At 36.7% G+C, this 21,874-nt stretch overlaps 1 protein-coding gene, 1 non-coding gene and 1 pseudogene across 2 annotated transcripts; 1 reads left to right on the top strand and 2 right to left on the bottom strand.

The window, feature by feature from the left end:
- Positions 1-1,243: 1,243 nt before the first annotated feature.
- Positions 1,244-2,141, bottom strand: LOC107636380 (uncharacterized). Its single transcript, XM_016339898.1, has 2 exons — positions 2,009-2,141; positions 1,244-1,698 (listed from the first exon to the last, which is right to left on the bottom strand). The coding sequence occupies exons 1-2, from the start codon at positions 2,139-2,141 to the stop codon at positions 1,244-1,246; spliced, it is 588 nt and encodes a 195-aa protein (XP_016195384.1).
- Positions 2,142-14,440: 12,299 nt separating this feature from the next.
- Positions 14,441-14,548, top strand: LOC148567154 (small nucleolar RNA R71). The gene has a single exon (XR_015882361.1). It is a non-coding gene; the product is annotated as a small nucleolar RNA R71 (small nucleolar RNA).
- A 3,918-nt stretch (positions 14,549-18,466) lies between these two features.
- On the bottom strand, positions 18,467-20,758 carry LOC148567153 (uncharacterized; annotated as a pseudogene).
- Between the last annotated feature and the right edge of the window lie 1,116 nt (positions 20,759-21,874).

The raw sequence follows: 21,874 nt of genomic DNA, 5'->3' as shown, positions 1-21,874 counted from the left end.
CTCGAAGGAAAGAAGACACCTGTATTTTTGTGGAGAGGCAGTAACCGTCCGCCGTTCCTCAGCCGTTTCTGACCATGGTAGGAGGTATGTTACTTGTGGAAAGATACCAAAATGTAACTTTTTTGAGTGGATTGATGATTTTGATTGGATTGAGGTTGATGACGGTGCAAAGAATGGGTGGCCAAAGAAAAAGGAAAGGCGAGTTCACTGTTTGTGTGGTGACACTCTGAGTCTTCAAATTTCAGGAACAACAAAGAATCCTAATAGAAGATTTATTTCTTGCCCTAACAGAAGACGCAAATTTTTTGAGTGGGTTGATGAAGTTGGTGCAAGAAGTAACGTGTCTGCTGCTGTTGTTGGAGTTGTTGGAACACAAAATTCTGCTAAGTTAGAAGTTGAAATGTGGAAATTGGATGCACAAGAAAGAAAGATAGAGAGGCTAAACATGGAGATGGAGAGATTAATTATTGAAGCCAAAGAAATAGATGCTTGTGTGAGTAGATTATGTGATGAGTTGAATATTCTCCAAGAACAAGTTGGGAGGTTGGATGACAATATGAAAATTCAATGTAAAATGCAATATATGCTATTTATGTTTTTGCTAGTCTTAATAATTGGAATGTGGTTTGCAAGAGTTTAGAGTTATCTGTGTTATGAAGTTGTAATATAAGAGATTGTATGGCTTCAATCCAATTAAAGTTAATTAAGTTTAGCTTGAATCAATTTTACACTTCGATGTATTTTGTGTGTATAACAAATGATAGTTGGGAAGCAACTTTATCAATGTGAATATTGAAATTTTCACAATTGACAACAACTTGCAGCAAGAAGTGGCCAGAAAATATGCTACATATATTTTCATTAAGTGTTCCTGTAAACCATACTTATACAAAATATCATAACATAAGTGGTCATATAATATGCCACATATAGCTAATCCAAAATAAAGATCCAAGAAGTGCAACAATTAAAAATGGTCCAACCTGATTACAAAATATCAAAATAGTGGTCCTATCCACATAATAAACAGTGACCACATAGACACAATTCATCACAAGATATACTATTTAACAGCAACCCCAACAACCCTAACAATAAATATAAAGAGACTTCAGTCATCACTTAGGTCTATATGTAGACTAGGTGCTCCTTTTTGTTTCATCACTCCTAACTTCAGCCGCCCACTTCTCCTCACACCAAACACCTTTGTCTATGGTAAAGGTTGAGAAGATGCTCTAAGTGCTTAGTGAGATTTTGCACTTGCCACAGTTAGGAGAGGCTGGGAGGCTGGCCCTTCAAGAGGTAAGGCTTGTTGTGAGGTGGCTGTGGTTGGAGCCACTGCACCGGTGGATGTGGTTGGAGCCTGAGAAGCTGAAGTTGCAAGTATGGGAGGTGGTTGAGTGGAGGCAGCAACAGTAGGTGTGGCGGGTAGCTGTTGGGAAGATGTAGGTGTGGTGGGGAGTGGTTGTGAAGATGCAGCTCTACCCCTTCCTCTACCCCTTCCCCTGCCCCTTCCTTTTCCCCTGCCTACCCCTGTTTGCCTTATTCGCTCAGATATGTGGATATTCACACCGGATCTGTTGTCGGCAGCAGGATCAGTGTCAACAGCAGCTGCAGGATCAGTAGCAGCAGCAGCAGTAGGCACAGTGTTAGCAGCATTCGGATCTTCTCCGTTGCCGGCAGCAGCAAGACCAGGTTCTGAAATCAGGTAAACAGTAGATTGCAACATGAATATTCAGCTCTTTTTTCAATGAATTTATAATCTATTTACAATTTATTTATAACACAGCATAATCAATTGATAATCATCTTATATTCTATTTATAAGGCAGCATAATCTGTTTGCAATCCAAATCAATTCACAACAATTTACAACACAGCATAATAAATTTTCATACACCATACGTTATACTAATCACAACCTAATCCACTAGACACCTCAAATACCCTATAATTTTGAATTTAAAACAGTAAAACAACAGTTTGTAGGTTCAGATTTGCATGATACCTGACACTATTGGATTGGAATAATGCCTTCTATTATGTCCATATTGGCTGCAGTTGCTACATGTAACAGATGAACCCGTCCTCCTTAGCTTTATCTGAGAACGGTTCTCATCAGGTTCTCTGATCCTCACCATCCGTGGTCTTCCTGGCATTTTCTTTGTACCCTAACTTTTGCAACTCACTAACTATTTCTTGCAAACTCCATTCATCGAGCTCATAATGCATATCTTCCAACACCTTTCCCCCCAAATATTCTAGCTCGTTCCCTAAATCATGAAACTTGCCACCATGGTGTATGTCTATGGTAAAATCCGAGTCCTCCATCCCTACAGGTATTAAAAACAGAAACATAATCCATTTAAAGCAACATCAGCACAACCACAACAATCAACATTCAAGAATAAACAAAATTCATCATCTAATGCCATAGTAGCTCCATTCAATCACATAATTTGAAAAAAAGGTTCAGACTTTCATAAGTTGAAACAGCATACATTACACTTTCACAAATCTCCCATTGAAAGCAAAATCTATTTAATAAAAATAGAAGTAGAATCCATTTAAAGCACCACCATCACAGCAACAACAGTCAAACAATGTCATATTTTTTTTGAAAAAAATAACATAAATATCAACTTTTAACACTGAAAAAATTAGAGTTTTTTCTTTGTCACTTACTTGCAGAAACTTTGACTGCAGGGAGATGGAGCAGAGGCGTGGTCGGAGGCTCGGCAACGTGCGGCTTGGTGACTCCAGGCGAGGGCCTTCACCGCGACGGAAGGAAGACGCCTTGGCCGGACAAACCGTGGAGAAGACCTCTGACAACAACAACGCACAAGGGCCCAGCGCAGAGAGAAGGCGACGGAGGGGACACCAGCAACCGTCTGTTGCAGTCGATGACAGACACACACGCCGTCGACGGAGGCAGGAGACGGAGAAGACAGGAGAAACTTAGGGTTTCTTTTTTTCTTATGAATGAAATGTGAGGGGTTATTTGGGTATTAGGAAAAAATTCAGATTACTTCACCAAGCCTCTACAGCTAATTGGCAAGAATATTCCTTTTTTATGAAGAATATTCTGTTATCTCAAACGGTACACTGACGGCAGGGACTTAATTGAAAAAAAAATAAGGTACAGAGACCCAATTGAAAAGAAAAAAAGTATAGGGACCTAATTAAAAATTCGGTGAAACTATAGAGACCTGCAGAGTAATTAAACCTTAATTTTAATATACAAATAATATTATTATTGTATATCAATATATATAAATATATTATATAAGTGACTGATTTAACAATTAATTTTAATATACACATAATTATTTCTGAAATATAATTCGCATGAATTGGTTGGTTTTTTGTGGCAGTGGATTATCAGAGTTAGCTAGAGAGCTTTTATAATTGATGATAATTTTTGTGTGTTTACAATAATATACATTATTTTACTTTATTTGAGTATTGAGTTGAAGAAGTGGCATGATAAAAGAAAGATATAATTAATAATTCCATGTCTTCCTTCTTTTCTGTGTTTTAAATTATACCAGTAGAAAAGTTTTAATGCAAGCAATATTAATAACACAATTAGCTGGAGTTATTATTTAGCTAAATTTTATAGGCAATTGTTTTGATATTTTTTTTAAAATAAGAGAATAAACTATTATTTATTTGTATTGTCGTATGATAAATCTAGTTGTGCACTTATTTAATGAATGAAAAATGTTTCTTTTATATTTTATTTAAATATATCATATTTGAATTGAATTTTAAAATAATTAATTTACTACATCCATTTTACTTTTCTAAAAGTATAAAATTTTGATAAATATTTGCAAAATTTTAGAGTTCAATTAATGTATACTCGAAACTTATTTTTGTTTAAACTTTAACTATGAGTTAAATTGATTAGAAATGTGATCATTTAATTCATACGTTATTAGAAGCATGTGCGTATGAATGTGTTATGTACGTATGGGTGAATAATTACGTATAAATGAAAAGTGATCCATCATACAAGTATATAATGAAATACGAAAATAACATACTGAATAAAATAATGATACTAAAAAAATTATAGACAAAATATCTTCTTTCTAATTGGTTATTGTTCGGTTGCTCGCAAGAAAGGTGGATTGAATGGCGGGTCAAGAGTAACCGGTTGATCGAGGATGTTTTTGGACTTAGGCGCGAGCTCTACAAAGAGGTGTTGTTCCTAGTGTCGGTAGGTCGGCGGGAGGAGCCACTACAAAAAAATGGTTAAAATGGCGGTTATTTTTGGAAATTACGGCGGTTAGAACCGCCATTATTACCAAAAATGGTGCCTCCAAGAAACGCCGTTATTCTGGACGCCATTCTGGTTATTACGACGGTTTTCAAAAAACCGCCACAATTACCTGTTAATAATACGGCGATTTTTTTTGGGTTAAAATGGCGGTTACAAGTTTGCAACCGCCATTATTTTCGCATAAAATGGTGGTTTTTGAATTGTTTAAAATGGCGGTTTCTAACCGCCGTTTTTACCATTATAACTCCCGGTTTTACCAGGTTATAATGGCATCTTTTGTGTTTAAAATGGCAGTTTCTAACCGCCGTTTTTACCAAAATATAATGGCATCATTTTCGTTTAAAATGGTAGTTTTAACCGCCATTTCTACCAGCGTATAATGGCATCGTTTTCATTTAAAATGGGGATTTCTAACCACCGTTTGTACCTAATTATGATGACAATTTTATGCTTTTTAAAATAAGATTGAAACCACCAATTTAAAGTGATATTTTCGAAACTCACTTAAAAATCTCGTAATAACCAAAAGGCATATCCATAAATCAAACATCATAAGATGATTTTTAATTCATACATGATCCAAAAGTGATAACCCAAGTCATAATTGAAATGTCATAATCCAAAAACAAAGTATCAAAGTAACATTTTTCAATAATACGTCTTAACATATAATCCTTAATATACGTTTTAACATATCAAGCAAGGTCATGCTTCCTTGTTGCTTGCTTCAGAAGACCTACTTCCTAACTCTTTTGGTGATGGAATCTCACTCTCCTGATCCAATTTCTACAACAAAAATATAATTATTATGAGCACAAAAAATGCAAGAAAAAGGCATATATTGATATATATTTTAGGTCTGACTTAATTTATAAGAAAAGAAAAGAAAACACACACAAAAAATGTTACAACTATTATTTTTCATTATTTTATTTAAAGTCAAATGCTGAAAATTAAGAATGTAGGTCCAAAAATCCTAAACTAGTTGATACCAGGGAAAACATTAAGACATTATCTACTAAGAGAATTAGCACAAAAAATGGTTATCCAGACCAACAAACGTAAATGCTTGCTAGACATTTGGGAGAAGGAGAAAACCAAAAGATATGTCATACAGACCCCGCTAGGATGTTTGGTTTCTTATTGAAAACCTCAAAATCATGATTTGGACAAGTGCTATAAGAGAATAGCTTTTCAGTTTTGCCAACTCCATAGTTTTGCAGTAGAAACCAAACATGCTCACATAATCTTTGGAGTTTGATTAGACCTCAAAAATCTTTGGAGAGGAAGCTCAATCCCTTGAAAGTATATGGTTCATAACCTTAATTATCTTTGTATCATAAAATTAGCACTCCCTAATAATAGGCACCCATACTTGAACAGTATTACAAAATAATTCATAATTTTAGAATTCATCTAATTCCAATCTTACAAAATCCACTTAAATAAAGCACCAGAAGATCCGACAACCATCTACATTTCAGCAATTATAAAAGAATTTAGTAATATATGAGGAGCAACAACAATCTCAAACACCATTCTATGCAGGCTGTAGCATATTAAAGCTATAATTGATACAGGAAACTATATCAATATTCAACATATTTCTTGTAATATTTTAATTTATGAATTAATCCATAAATAGCTATAGGATTATAACTTCCTAATCTAACAACGTTCCATTAATGAATTAAGGAAGATTTTCTTACTATGAACCTAAGAAAAAAACTGAAGGAGATAAAGCAAAGAAAAAAAAAAGATGATAATTGTATGTGTACCTGTGAAACTTGTTGAGTAGGGAATATTCCAGCCAATTGTATTGGAATTTTACCTCCTTCCTTAGAAGCAATATAGGAGACTAGCGCTTGCAATTGTGCTTTAACGGTATCCAACTCTTCTTGTACATTTGGACCACAAGTAGACGATGTACCAACATCATTTGAAGAATCTAAATTCATCTGACTAATCCTTGTAGTGTTGTTCTTGAAAGCAACTGTTGGAACAACCCCCATACCTAAACCTCGAACACGACCAGGGTGCTCTTTTCCAAAAAATACTCCAAGAACATCAAGAGGAGAATTAACAGTTGATTGTTGTTGGCTGCTATGTGCTTCAATCTTCTCCTACATATATAAAAAGAAAGAGAAAGAATAAAAAATAGTATTATCTTATAAAAAAGAAAGAAAAAGAAATATGTACAGGTTTCAAATCACAAGATTTTCATTTCTGTCCTTTTTATTTTTTATCTTAAATTTCAAGCATACTTGAATAGACCCTGTAGCTAAGTTTGATCCTCCCCTTAATCTCACCTACTCTACCGCTCAATTTGAAGACCTGGTAACTAGTATATATCAGCAGGCGCTACTATAATTTAATTTTGTTAATAGGCGCTACTATATATAACCTACTAACATTAATTGATCTCACAGGAACACCAAAATAATAGTTGAAAATAAAATAATTAATAAGTATAGATAAAATGTGAATTATAACTAAATGAAAACTTAAATATAAATTTCATACCATAAATTAATTTAACCTACTAACTATTCTAACATGTGTTCGTCTTCTCCAATGTCATCATCTAGTAGTTCATCATCTACCTCATCTCTTAACAATGATAGATTATCATCATTTTCTAATAAAGAATCAAAGTCTTGCTCTAACCATGGCTCATTCTTGCATGCTTCATCATCTTCATTTTCCCCCATATCATATGAGTCTCTTGGCTTCAAATGCACGACAACACTCCAATCTTTATTAACTTCATCATTGACAAAATACACCATTTGAGCTTGTAAGGCTTCAATATATGGATCATCCTCCTCTCGGTCACCACTGTGTGTTACTCGTGAAAAATTAACAAAAGTAAAACCCCAACTATCCTTTCTACAGCCCCGTTCTCTAGTGGTGTCAGCCCATTTACATTTGAATAAAGTAACCCGAAATTGGCCATTGTAGTTTAGTTCTATAATATCTTCTAATTTTTCATAATATGACAAATAAGCATTCCTAACATTAGCATCACTAGCACTAGCAACACAAGGAGTTGAAGACATTAAGAAAACTCCATTATTATGGGTCTTTAACCCATTGTCTCGATTGGTAGTTCGAAAGGAGAACCCATTGATACTAAATATAGAAAACCTCTTGGCATATTGTGATGGACCCCTTGCTAAGTATCTTAAATTCTCATGCACAATATTCATAATGTCTGGGTTCATAAGTTATTATGATAGAAAAACATATTAGTTATTATATCCACAAATACTGCTCAATATTAGCAAAAAATTATCAATTTTCTATTTACCTGCGTAGGAAACCAACAAAATCTTTATTGACTCTTTTTTTTATCTCTACATTTGAAGGCCTTCTACCCTTAGATTGTCTTCGTACAAAATCTTTGAAGTCACTGTCAGATATAAAAGTTTAATTAAACAACTATTTTCAAGTAAATAAAAAATATGTACGCAAATCCTTAAGTACTTACTCAATGAACGGTTTGACATATGGACAATTTAGAACCACACAGCGATCTGCTTGTTTTTTTTTTCATAGGTGACAACTCAAATACTGTGAAAGCTCCCTTAGTGTTACCCATTTATGGAAAAAGCGAATCAACATGTGTTTTGTAATTACCATCCGGATGATCATCAACACGTGGTGGCCTATTAAATCTTGTCTTAATCCCTTCTAAGTATCGAGAGCAAAATGTAAGAGCTTCTTCAGCCACATATCCTTGGTGAACAAAATTGTGATCATCAACAATGGCACCAAAGGGCTTGGAGCGCTCAAACGTGAATCACACTTTGTCACAATTCCGCACAACTAACGAGCAAGTGCACTGGGTCATCCAAGTAATACCTTACGTGAGTAAGGGTCGATCCCATGGAGACTGTCGGCTTGAAGCAAGCTATGGTCACCTTGTAAATCTCAGTCAGGCTAATTCAGATGGTGATGGAGAATTGATAATTAAAAGATAAATAAAACATAAAATAAAGATAGAGATACTTATGTAATTCTTCGGTTGGAATTTCAAATAAGCGTATGAAGATGCTTTGTTCCTCCTGAACCTCCGCTTTCCTATTGCCTTTTTCCAATCATTCATACTCCTTTCCATGGCAAGCTTTATGTTGGGCATCACCGTTGTCAATGGCTACTTCCCGTCCTCTCAGTGAAAATGTTCCAAATGCGCTGTCATCGCACGGCTAATCATCTGTCGGTTCTCGATCATGTTGGAATAGGATCCATTGATCCTTTTGCGTCTGTCACACGCCCAACAATCACGAGTTTGAAGCTCATCACAGTCATCCCTTCCCAGATCCTACTCAGAATACCACAGACAAGGTTTAGACATTCCGGATCTCAGGAATGGCCGCCAATAATTCTAGCCTATACCACGAAGGTTCCAATCTTAGATTAGAAACCCAAGAGATACGCATTCAAGCCATTGCTAGTAGAACAGAGGTGGTTGTCAGGCACATGTTCATAGGTGAGAATGATGATGAGTGTCACGGATCATCACATTCAAGTTGAAGAACGAATGAATATCTTAGAGAAAAAGTAGGCGTGAATTGAATAGAAGAACAATAGTACTTTGTATTAATTCATGAAGAACAGCAGAGCTCCACACCTTAATCTATGGTGTGTAAAAACTCTACCATTGAGAGTACATAAGAACAAGGTCTAGGCATGGCCGTGAAGCCAGCCCCCAAACGTGAAAAGGTCTATTCCAATATGAGTTAAAGATACATGAAAATACAATAGCAAAATGTCCTATTTATAGAAAACTAGTAGCCTAGGGTTATAGAAATAGGTAATTAATGCAGAAATCTTCTTCCAGGCCCACTTGGTATGTGCTTGGACTGAGCATTGAAGCTTCTATGTGTAGAGACTTTTCTTGGAGTTAAACGCCAGCTTTTGTGCCAATTTGGGCGTTTAACTCCAGCTTTTGTGCCAGTTTTGGAGTTAAACGCCAAAATTCTTGAGCTGACTTGGAATGCCTATTTGGGCCATCAAATCTCGTGCAAAGTATAGACTATTATATATTGCTGGAAAGCCCAGGATGTCGACTTTCCAACGCAATTGAGAGCACGCTAATTGGGTCTCTGTAGCTCTAGAAAAAATACTTTGAGTGCAGAGAGGTCAGAATCCAACAGCATCTGCAGTCCTTTTTCAGCCTCTGAATCAGATTTTTGCTCAGGTCCCTCAATTTCAGCCAAAAAATACCTGAAATCACAGAAAAACACACAAACTCATAGTAAAGTCCAGAAGAGTGATTTTTATTTAAAAACTAATAAAAATATAATAAAACCTAATTAAAATATACTAAAAACATACTAAAACAATGCCTAAAAGCGTATAAATTATCCGCTCATCACAACACCAAACTTAAATTGTTGCTTATCCCCAAGCAACTGAAAATCAAATAGGATCAAAAGAAGAGAATATACAATGAATTCCAAAAACATCTATGAAGATCAGTATTAATTAGATGAGCGGGACTTTTGGCTTTTTGCTTCTGAACAGTTTTGGCATCTCACTTTATCCCTTGAAGTTCAGAATGATTGGCATCTATAGGAACTCAGAATCCAGATAGTGTTATTGATTCTCCTAGTTAAGTATGTTGATTCTTGAACACAACTACTTTATGAGTCTTGGTCGTGGCCCTAAGCACTTAGCTTTATTCAGTATTACCACCGGATACATAAATGCCACAGATACATAACTGGGTGAACCTTTTCAGATTGTGACTTAGCTTTGCTAGAGTCCCCAATTAGAGGTGTCCAGAGCTCTTAAGCACACTCTTTTTGCTTTGGACCATGACTTTAACCGCTCAGTCTCAAGTTTTCACTTGACACTTTCACGCCACAAGCACATGGTTAGGGACAGCTTGGTTTAGCCGCTTAGGCCAGGATTTTATTCCTGTGGGCCCTCCTATCCACTGATGCTCAAAGCCTTGGATCCTTTTTATCACCCTTGCCTTTTGGTTTAAAGGGGTATTGATTTTTTCTGCTTTCTTTTCTTTTTCTTTCTTCTCTTTTTTTTTCGCATATATCCTTTTTCTGCAAGCTTTTCACTGCTTTTTCTTGCTTCAAGAATCAATTTTATAATTTTTCATATTATCAAATAACATTTCTCCTTTTCCCATCATTCTTTCAAGAGCGAACAATTTTAACATTCATAAACAATCAAATTCAAAAATATGCACTGTTCAAGCATTCATTCAGAAAAACAATAGTATTGCCAACACATCAAAATAATTAAAATGTTTTAAAATTTGAAATTCATGCAATTCTTTTTCTTTTTCAATTAAAAACATTTTTCATTTAAGAAAGGTGATGGATTCATTTTCATAGCTTTAAGGCATAGACACTTAGACACTAATGATCATGTAATAAAGACACAAACATAAATAACATAAGCATAAAAATTAAAAAAACAGGAAAATAAAGAACAAGAAAATTAAAGAACGGGTCCACCTTAGTGATGGCGGCTTGTTCTTCCTCTTGAAGATCTTATGGAGTGCTTGAGCTCCTCAATGTCTCTTCCTTGCCTTTGTTGTTCCTCTCTCATGGTTCTTTGGTCTTCTCTAATTTCATGAAGGAGGATGGAATGCTCTTGGTGCTCCACCCTTAGTTGTCCCATGTTGGAACTTAATTCTCCTAGGGAGGTGTTGATTTGCTCCCAATAGTTTTGTGGAGGTAAATGCATCTCTTGAGGCATCTCAGAGATTTCATGATGAGGAGTTTCCTCATGCTCTTGGTGAGGTTCTCTCACTTGCTCCATCCTTTTCTTAGTGATGGGCTTGTCCTCATCAATGAGGATGTCTTCCTCTATGTCAATTCCAGCTGAATTGCAGAGGTGACAAATGAGGTGAGGGAAGGCTAACCTTGCCACAGTAGAGGACTTGTCCGCCACCTTGTAGAGTTCTTGGGATATAACCTCATGAACTTCTACTTCCTCTCTAATCATGATGCTATGAATCATGATAGCTCGGTATATAGTAACTTCAGATCGGTTGCTAGTAGGAATGATTGAGCGTTGGATGAACTCCAACCATCCCCTAGCCACGGGCTTGAGGTCATGCCTTCTTAGTTGAACCAGCTTTCCTCTTGAATCACTCTTCCATTGAGCGCCCTCTTCACAGATGTCCGTGAGGACTTGGTCCAAACTTTGATCAAAGTTGACCCTTCTTGTGTATGGGTGTGCATCTCCTTGCATCATGGGCAAGTTGAACGCCAACCTTACATTTTCCGGACTAAAATCTAAGTATTTCCCTCAGACCATTGTAAGCCAATTCTTAGGATCCAGGTTCACACTTTGATCATGGTTCTTGGTGATCCATGCATTGGCATAGAACTCTTGAACCATTAAGATTCTGACTTGTTGAATGGGGTTGGTGAGAACTTCCCAACCTCTTCTTCGGATCTCATGTCGGATCTCCAGATATTCGCCCTTTTTGAGCTTAAAAGGGACCTCGGGGATCACCTTCTTCTTGGCCACAACTTCATAGAAGTGGTCTTGATGCACCTTTGAGAGGAATCTCTCCATCTCCCATGACTCGGAGGTGGAAGCTTTTGCCTTCCCTTTCCTCTTTCTAGAGGTTTCTCCGGCCTTTGGTGCCATAAATGGTTATGGAAAAACAAAAAGCTTTAGCTTTTACCACACCAAACTTAGAAGGTTGCTCGTCCTCGAGCAAAAGAAGATAGAAGAGAGTAGAAGAAGAAAAAATAGAGGAGATAGAGGGGGCTTTGTGTTTCGGCCAAGGGGGATGGGTAGTGTTTAGGTTGTGTGAAAATGAAGGAGTGAAGATGGGTTTATATAGGAGTGGAGAGGGGGGTGTGGTTCGGCCATTATGGGTGGGTTTGGGTGGGAAAGTGGTTTGAATTTGAATGGTGAGGTAGGTGGAGTGTTATGAAAGATGGATGTGAGTGGTGAAGAGAATGGTGGGATTTTATAGGTGAGGGGTTTTTGGGGAAGAGGTATTGAGGTGATTGGTGAATGGGTGAAGAAGAGAGAGAGAGAGAGGTGGGGTAGGTGGGGATCCTGTGGGGTCCACAGATCCTGAGGTGTCAAGGATTTTTCATCCCTGCACCATGTGGCATTCAAAACGCCCCTTGCTGCCAATCCTGGCGTTAAACGCCAGGCTGCTGCCTATTTCTGGCATTTAACGCCAGCTTCTTGCCCATTCCTGGCGTTAAACGCCAGTCTGGTGCCTATTTCTGGCGTTAAACGCCCAGAATGGTGCCAGACTGGGCGTTTAACGCCCATTCTGCTACCCTTACTGGCATTTAAACGTCAGTAAGTTTCTCCTCCAGGGTGTTCTATTTTTCATTCTGTTTTTCCTTCTGTTTTTGCTTTTTCAATTGTTTTTGTGACTTCTCATGATCATCAACCTACAGAAAATATAAAATAACAAAAGAAAATAGAAATTTAACATAGATAAGTAAAAATTGGGTTGCCTCCCAACAAGCGCTTCTTTAATGTCAATAGCTTGGCAGTGGCTCTCATGGAGCCTCACAGATGTTCAGAGCAATGTTGGAACCTCCCAACACCAAACTTAGAGTTTGACTGTGGGGGCTCTGTTTGACTCTGTATTGAGAGAAGCTCTTCATGCTTCCTCTCCATGGTGACAGAGGGATATCCTTTAGCTTTAAACACAAGGGAGTCTCCATTCACTTGAATGATCAATTCTCCTCTGTCAACATTAATCACAGCTTTTGCTGTGGCTAGGAAGGGTCTGCCAAGGATGATGGATTCATCTATACACTTCCCAGTCTCTAGGATTATGAAGTCAGCAGGGATGTAGTGGCCTTCAACCTTTACCAAGACATCCTCTACAAGTCCATAAGCCTGTTTCTTTGAATTGTCTGCCATCTCCAGTGAGATTCTTGCAGCTTGTACCTCATTGATCCCTAGCTTCTCCATTACAGAGAGAGGCATGAGGTTTATACTTGACCCTAGGTCACACAGAGCCTTCTCAAAGGTCATGGTGCTTATGGTACAAGGGATTGAGAATTTTCCAGGGTCTTGTCTCTTTAGAGGTAATTTCTGCCTAGTCAAGTCATCCAGTTCTATGGTGAGCAATGGAGGTTCATCCTCCCAAGTCTCATTACCAAACAACTTGGCATTTAGCTTCATGATTGCTCCAAGGTACTTAGCAACTTGCTCTTCAGTAACATCTTCATCCTCTTCAGAGGAAGAATACTCATCAGAGCTCATGAATGGCAGAAGTAAATTCAATGGAATCTCTATAGTCTCAGTGTGAGCCTCAGATTCCCATGGTTCCTCATCAGGAAACTCCATGGAGGCCAGTGGACGTCCATTGAGGTCTTCTTCAGTGGAGATCACTGCCTCTTCCTCCTCTCCAGGTTCGGCCATGTGAGACGTGTTTATGGCCTTGCACTCCCTTTTTGGATTTTCTTCTGTATTGCTTGGGAGAGTACTAGGAGGGAGTTCAGTAATTTTCTTACTCAGCTGACCCACTTGTGCCTCCAAATTTCTAATGGAGGACCTTGTTTTAGTCATGAAACTTTGAGTGGTTTTAATTAGATCAGAGACAATGGTTGCTAAGTCAGAGTGGCTTTGCTTAGAGTTCTCTGTCTGTGGCTGAGAAGATGATGGAAAAGGCTTGCTATTGCTAAACCTGTTTCTTCCACCATTATTGTTGTTGAAACCTTGTTGAGGTCTCTGTTGATCCTTCCATGAGAGATTTGGATGATTTCTCCATGAAGGATTATAGGTGTTTCCATAGGGTTCTCCCATGTAATTCACCTCTTCCATTGCTGGGTTCTCAGGATCATAAGCTTCTTCTTCAGAGGAAGCTTCCTTAGTACTGCTTGTTGCTGCTTGCATTCCAGACAGACTCTGAGAAATCATATTGACTTGTTGGGTCAATATTTTATTCTGAGCCAATATGGCATTCAAAGTATCAATCTCAAGAACTCCTTTCTTCTGAGCTATCCCATTATTCACAGGATTCCTTTCAGAAGTGTACATGAATTGGTTATTTGCAACCATTTCAATGAGTTCCTGAGCTTCTGCAGGCGTCTTCTTCAAATGAAGAGATCCTCCAGCAGAGCTATCCAATGACATCTTGGATAGTTCAGACAGACCATCATAGAAAATACCTATGATGCTCCATTCTGAAAGCATGTCAGAAGGGCACCTTCTGATCAATTGCTTGTATCTTTCCCAAGCTTCATAGAGGGATTCTCCTTCCTTCTGTCTGAAGGTTTGGACTTCCACTCTAAGCTTGCTCAATTTTTGAGGTGGAAAGAACTTTGCCAAGAAGGCATTGACTAGCTTTTCCCAAGAGTTCAGGCTTTCTTTAGGTTGTGAATCTAACCATGTCCTAGCTCTGTCTCTTACAGCAAAAGGAAAAAGCATAAGTCTGTAGACTTCAGGGTCAACCCCATTGGTCTTGACAGTGTCACAGATTTGCAAGAATTCAGCTAAGAACTGATGAGGATCGTCCAATGGAAGTCTATGAAACTTGTAATTCTATTGCATTAGAGAAACTAATTGAGGCTTAAGCTCAAAGTTGTTTGCTCCAATGGCAGGCATTGAGATGCTTCTCCCATAGAAGTAGGGAGTAGGTGCAGTAAAGTCACCAAGCACCTTCCTTGCATTGTTGGCATTATTATTTTCGGCTGCCATGGTTTCTTCTTCCTTGAAAAGCTCTGTTAGGCCCTCTAGAGAGAATTGTGCTTTAGCTTCTCTTAACTTTCTCTTCAAGGTCCTTTCAGGTTCAGGATCAGCTTGAACAAGTATGCCTTTATCTTTGTTCCTGCTCATATGAAAGAAAAGAGAACAAGAAAGTAGAGAATCCTCTATGTCACAGTATAGAGATTCCTTGAGGTGTCAGAGAAAAAGAAGAATAGAAGGAGGAGGTAGATAGAAGAGAATTCGAACATATAAAGAAGAAGGGAGTTCGAATTGCACCTTGAGGAGGAGTGTTAGTCCGTTAAATAGAAGGATGTGAGAAGAGGGAAAGAATTTTCGAAAATAAATTAAAAAAATTTTGAAATAATAAAAAGAAATTTTGAAATTTTGATTGAGATTTTCGAAAATTAAGATTGGGAAAGAAATTAAGTGATCTTTTGAAAAGATTTTGAAATTAGAAATTAAAAAGATATGATTGAAAATTAATTTTGAAAAAGATGTGATTGAAAAGATATGATTAAGAAGATATGATTGAAAATCAGACTAAAAAGAGAAAGTTTTAAAATTAAAGTTGATTACTTGACTACCAAGAAATTAGAAGATATGATTCTAGAATTTAAAATTTGATCCTTTCTTAATAGGCAAGTAACAACTTGAAAATTTTGAAGTAGATATTTAATTATAATAAGAATTTTCGAAAATAAAAAGAAAATGGAAAGAAATTGATTTTGAAGAGATATGATTGAAAAGATATGATTTGAAAAAGATTTGATTTTGAAAAATTATGAAGATTTGAAAAAAATCTAAATTAAAAACAAAATCTTCCCTCTAGTGTCATCCTGGCGTTAAACGCCCAGAATGGATGTCATTCTGGCGTTTAACGCCCAAAATCCTACCTTTTTGGGCGTTAAACGCCCAGCCAGGTACCCTGGCTGGCGTTTAAACGCCAGTTTTCCTTCTTCACTGGGCGTTTTGAACACCCAGCTTTTTCTGTTTGATTCCTCTGCTGAATGTTCTGAATCTTCAATTCTCTGTATTATTAGCTTGAAAAGACACAATTTTGAAAATATTTTTGAATTTTTTTTAATGATGAGAAATAACAAAAAATGCAACTAAGATCAAATGAACAATGCATGCAAGACACCAAACTTAGAAATTTTGTATTAGAGGTTTTAACAAATTGAGAATGCATAAGAAAAACAACAAAACACACAAAACAGGAGAATTTAAATATCAGAGCACTGAAATCATCAAGAACAACTTGAAGATCAATGAAGAACAATATGTATAAATTCGAAAAATGCAAGAAGAAGAAAGTCATGCAATTGACACCAACTTAAAAATTGATACTAGACTCAAACAAGAAACATAAAATATTTTTGATTTTTTTATGGTTTTATAAATTTTTTTTGTGATTTTTGAAACTTATATGGAAAAGAAAATAAAGAGAATCAAAAATTTTAATAAGAATTCCAGGAATCATGCAATGTTAGTTTAAAGCTTCAGTCTAAAAAGATTAGACATGTTTGGCCAAGCTTCAGCAGGACATTACATTCAGCAGCTAAATTGATGAGAATCAATCAGCTTTTGTGATGATAAGAACATCACCTTGAAACTCTAGAATCTATTCTTAAAAATTCTGAAAAGTACCTAATCTAAGCAACAAGATGAACCGTCAGTTGTCCAAACTCGAACAATCCCCGGCAACGGTGCCAAAAACTTGGTATGCGAAATTGTGATCATCAACAATGGCGCCAAAGGGCTTGGAGCGCTCAAATGTGAATCACACTTTGTCACAATTCCGCACAACTAACCAGCAAGTGCACTGGGTCGTCCAAGTAATACCTTACGTGAGTAAGGGTCGATCCCACGGAGATTGTCGACTTGAAGCAAGCTATGGTCACCTTGTAAATCTCAGTCAGGCTAATTCAGATGGTGATGGAGAATTGATAATTAAAAGATAAATAAAACATAAAATAAAGATAGAGATACTTATGTAATTCTTCGGTTGGAATTTCAGATAAGCGTATGAAGATGCTTTGTTCCTCCTGAACCTCTGCTTTCCTATTGCCTTCTTCCAATCATTCATACTCCTTTCCATGGCAAGCTTTATGTTGGGCATCACCGTTGTCAATGGATACTTCCCGTCCTCTCAGTAAAAACGTTCCAAATGCGCTGTCACCGCACGACTAATCATCTATCGGTTCTTGATCATGTTGGAATAGGATCCATTGATCCTTTTGCGTTCGTCACACGCCCAACAATCGCGAGTTTGAAGCTCGTCATAGTCATCCCTTCCCAGATCCTACTTAGAATACCACAGACAAGGTTTAGACGTTTCGGATCTCAGGAATGGCCGCCAATAATTCTAGCCTATACCACGAAGGTTCCAATCTTAGATTAGAAACCCAAAAGATACGCATTCAAGCCATTGCTAGTAGAACAGAGGTGGTTGTCAGGCACATGTTCATAGGTGAGAATGATGATGAGTGTCACGGATCATCACATTCATCAAGTTGAAGAACGAATAAATATCTTAGAGAAGAAGTAGGCGTGAATTGAATAGAAGAACAATAGTACTTTGTATTAATTCATGAAGAACAACAGAGCTCCACACCTTAATCTATGGTGTGTAGAAACTCCACCGTTGAGAGTACATAAGAACAAGGTCTAGGAATGGTCGTGAGGCCAACCCCTAAACGTGAAAAGGTCTATTCCAGTATGAGTCAAAGATAGATGAAAATACAATAGCAAAAGGTCCTATTTATAGAAAACTAGTAGCCTAGGGTTACAAAAATAGGTAATTAATGCAGAAATCTTCTTTCGGGCCCAATTGGTGTGTGCTTGGACTGAGCATTGAAGCTTCTATGTGTAGAGACTTTTCTTGGAGTTAAACGCCAGCTTTTGTGCCTGTTTGGGCATTTAACTCCAGCTTTTGTGCCAGTTTTGGGTTAAACGCCAGAATTCTTGAGCTGACTTGGAACGCCGGTTTGGGCCATCAAATCTTAGGTAAAGTATGGACTATTATATATTTCTGGAAAGCCCAGGATGTCTACTTTCTAACGCAATTGAGATCGCGCCAATTGGGCTTCTGTAGCCCCAGAAAATCCACTTTGAGTGCAGAGAGGTCAGAATCCAACAGCATCTGCAGTCCTTTTTCAGCCTCTGAATCAGATTTTTGCTCAGGTCCCTCAATTTCAGCCAGAAAATACCTGAAATCATAGAAAAACACACAAACTCATAGTAAAGTCCAGAAAAGTGATTTTTATTTAAAAACTAATAAAAATATAATAAAAACTAATTAAAATATACTAAAAACATACTAAAAATAATGCCTAAAAGCGTATAAATTATCCGCTCATCAATCCTTTAGCTATAGAACCTTCTGATTTAGCTTTGTTTCGTACATAGGACTTCAAATGTCCTAAATACCTAGTTTGTATAATTGGCTTTAGTAAGCAAGATATAACTAAGTGACAGGTTAAATGAACAATGATTGAAAAGAGATCTTTACCTCTCAATAGGATACATCCACCTATACTGTACTGGTCTTCTAAGTTTTGCTTTATCAACTAGATGACAGGTTAAATGAACCATGATTGTAAAGAAAGAAGGAGGGAACAACATTTCTAAATGACGAAGGGTAAGGATTATTCGAGGTTGGAGCTTCTCAAGTTCTGTAAGACTTAAGCTTTTAGAGCACAACTGTTGAAAGAATAAAGACAACTCTATTAGCACTGGAGTAACTTTATCTGGTAGCATATTACGTATGGCAATGGGTAATAGTTGCTGTATAAGGATGTGGCAATCATGGCTCTTCAATCCAGAGAGCTTTCTTTACTTCTGGTCAACACACCAAGAAATATTACTCGAGAGACCATCTGGTACTCTAATATTCTTTATAGTACGCAACAATATATCTTTCAGGGAATTTGACACTGTGAACAAAGATGGATGATATCTCCCATTTTCATCTGGCCATAAATCTTTCCTTATACCCATTTCTTTAAGATCCTTACGAGCTTTGAGATTATCCTTTGACCTTCCATTCTCGTTGAGCAAAGTGTATAACACATTGTCGCAAACATTATTTTCAATGTGCATAACATCTAGATTGTGGCGCAATAAGTTAGACTCTCAATAAGGAAGATAAAAAAATATGCTTTTCTTCCTCCACATCCCCGATTTATCATCTTCTTCAACAACTTTTCGCCGAGTCCTCTTACATTTACTTGCCTGTAGTTCCTTCCCAAATGAAACATTGATGGCTTCAAGCTGTTCCAATATTTCTGACCCTGTTAGTACTGCTGGGGGATCCCTCAACTCAACTTTTTCATTAAATTTTGCACGACTTAGCGTAAACTTATGACCCCTTTCTAAGAAATGGCGATGCCCCAAAAAATACCATTTTCCACCATACTTTAATCTATATGAATTAGTGTTGAAGTTACATATGGGATAAGTATATTTACTATGTACGTTCCACCCAGATAAGTTACCAAGGCCTGAAAAATCACTAATTGTCCACATTAATGATGCTCGCAATGTAAACATTTCATTCTTGAACCTATCTAATGTTTGAACACCATCATGCTAGAACTCTTTTAACTCTTTGATAAGAGGTTGTAAGTATACGTCTATGTTGTTCCCCAACATTTTCTCTCTGGGAATAACCATTGACAAGATAAGTGATGTTGGCTTCATGCACTCCCATGGAGGTCGATTGTATGGAATAAGCACCACTGGCCAAAAGCTATAGTTTGTACGCATAGCTCCAAAGGGGTTGAATCTATCAGTTGCAAGACTAAGACGTACATTTCGAGAATCTTCGGCAAACCTATCATGAAGTAAATCGAATGTCTTCCAAGCTTCAGAATCCCGTGGATGCCTCATCTTTGAATCTTTCTTTTCTGTCAAAGCATGCCATCGCATTGATTGAGCAGTCTTAGAACACATGAATAATCGTTGAAGTCTCAGTTTTAGTGGAAAATATCGCAAGATCTTTGCCGGTTTCTTCTTTTTAGCATCGCTCCATTTAGATGTCTTGCATCTTTTGCATTCTTGCAAATCTTCATCCTCCCTCCAATATAACATGCAGTCATTAGGGCAAGCAGGTATCTTGGTATAATTAAGCCCTAATTTGTTTATAATTTTCTTGGCCTCATAGAATGTATTTGAAATCTTGGCATTTCCAAAAGTATCTTTTATTAACTTGAGGATTTCGGTCATGGCTTTGTCGCTTATTCTGTATAAGCACTTTATGTGATACAGACTAATCAAGAAAGACAGTTTTGAATACTTTGTGCACCCTTCATGCAATTTCTCATTACCATCTTCCAACAACTTGTAAAATTCTATATTTTCTCCATTGTGCTTTTCATTTTCTGCATTGTCTCCATCTCCATCTTCTATGTTGTCTTCATCTCCATCTCCATCTTCATTCAAGTCAGGTCCAGCAACTCCAAACGCGTCATTGAGCATTGTTACCATGGGATGTTGAGATGTCGAATCATATTGTACAATATAACTAGTTTGATGAGCTTGTGACCCAAGTCCAACTGCTTCTTCACCATGCTAATACCAAATTTTGTAGTTTTTTGGAAATGGCTTGACTATTAAATGTTCAAAAACTTTCTCTCTTGTTTTTCACTTGCCAAAACCACACACTGGACAAGGGCATTTAATCTGACGACCCCCGAGAGATCGATGCTCAAAAGCAAAATCCAAAAACTTGTTTAGACCATCTTTATACTCATGCGTGGTTCGTGGTTTTCCAATCCATGACTTATCGATTGACATGACTAAGAGGGACTATAAATAGGGATTTTAAAAAATTTATTCATTAAAATTCTACATATATTCTAAAGGCAAGAAAATTATTCTTGTATATACAAATTAGACATTAAACAAATGCTTAAATAGTATTCTAAAAGAAACTATAAAAAGTTATAATTACCTCTTTTAAATGATAATTTTATTGCAGTAATAGTGACTTTGTGAATATTCCTTCTCAAGTAATTGTCTATATGCAATTAATTTTTTCCTACAAAATAAAAAGAGACAAAAATAAATACAACAAATATATTATTCTCAAATTACAATTTATAAGAAATTAAATGAAACAAATGAGATAATCAACGACTCTATTTATTAAATATATCTATGCAGACCCCAACAAACAACGGCTCATAGAGCAGCCACTTGTAATCAAATGAGATAAGCTCAATTAATCTATGTGAGTGATTCCTGATGCATGTGAGAAACAGGCCATTACGGGTAAATCCTACAACAGATTAAATGTGTTAATTTTTCAAAATTAAAAGTATGAGCTTGTCAAGTTCGAGAATGAGATTATCACTGTTGAGTGTACGTTGAGGAAAATTTCTTAGCAACAAAATTACTCCTTAGGACAATAAAATTTTGCACATAAACTATTTAAGTCATTATAAGATTAGCAATTGAGCCATCTCAAAGACAATATTGTGGAACCTGGGACCTTAAGCAGAAATTAATCAATTATATAAAATTTCAAAGATATATAGGGGCTAGTTATATTCAATACCATAACACATTGAGTATACAATAATACAGTTGAGCAAATTATTTATCCAATCAAATTCCGCAATGTGCAGAGATTTAAGTTAAGCCAACAAAATATAAATCATGCGACACAATTTCCACAACCGTAACTTGGATTGAATGCACCATTACATATATAATAAGTAGTATTGAGCATACATATAAATTATATTTAATAAAAGTGGTCGGAAATCCATATATATATAGTGGAAGTTGTAGGAATTGAACATATATCTTTTATATCAGAATATATAATAATCCTGCTTAAGACTAATTAAACTAGTTATTAATTCCAGCATGCTCAACGAATGAAGAACAATTAAAATTTAGATATAAGGT

This window comes from Arachis ipaensis, chromosome B4 (genome assembly GCF_059453495.1).
Source record: "Arachis ipaensis isolate K30076 ecotype BB chromosome B4, ASM5945349v1, whole genome shotgun sequence".
Taxonomy (NCBI): Eukaryota; Viridiplantae; Streptophyta; class Magnoliopsida; order Fabales; family Fabaceae; genus Arachis; species Arachis ipaensis.
This window is presented reverse-complemented; position numbering and strand designations above follow the sequence as displayed.

What these genes read in the sequence shown, in the direction of transcription:
- LOC107636380 (XM_016339898.1), bottom strand. Translation starts at nt 2,141, where the DNA reads ATGGTGAGGATCAGAGAACCTGATGAGAACCGTTCTCAGATAAAGCTA. An exon ending in TTCCAATCCAATAGTGTCAG is followed by an intron (nt 1,699 to 2,008) that starts GTATCATGCAAA and finishes ACCTGATTTCAG; the next exon opens with AACCTGGTCTTGCTGCTGCC.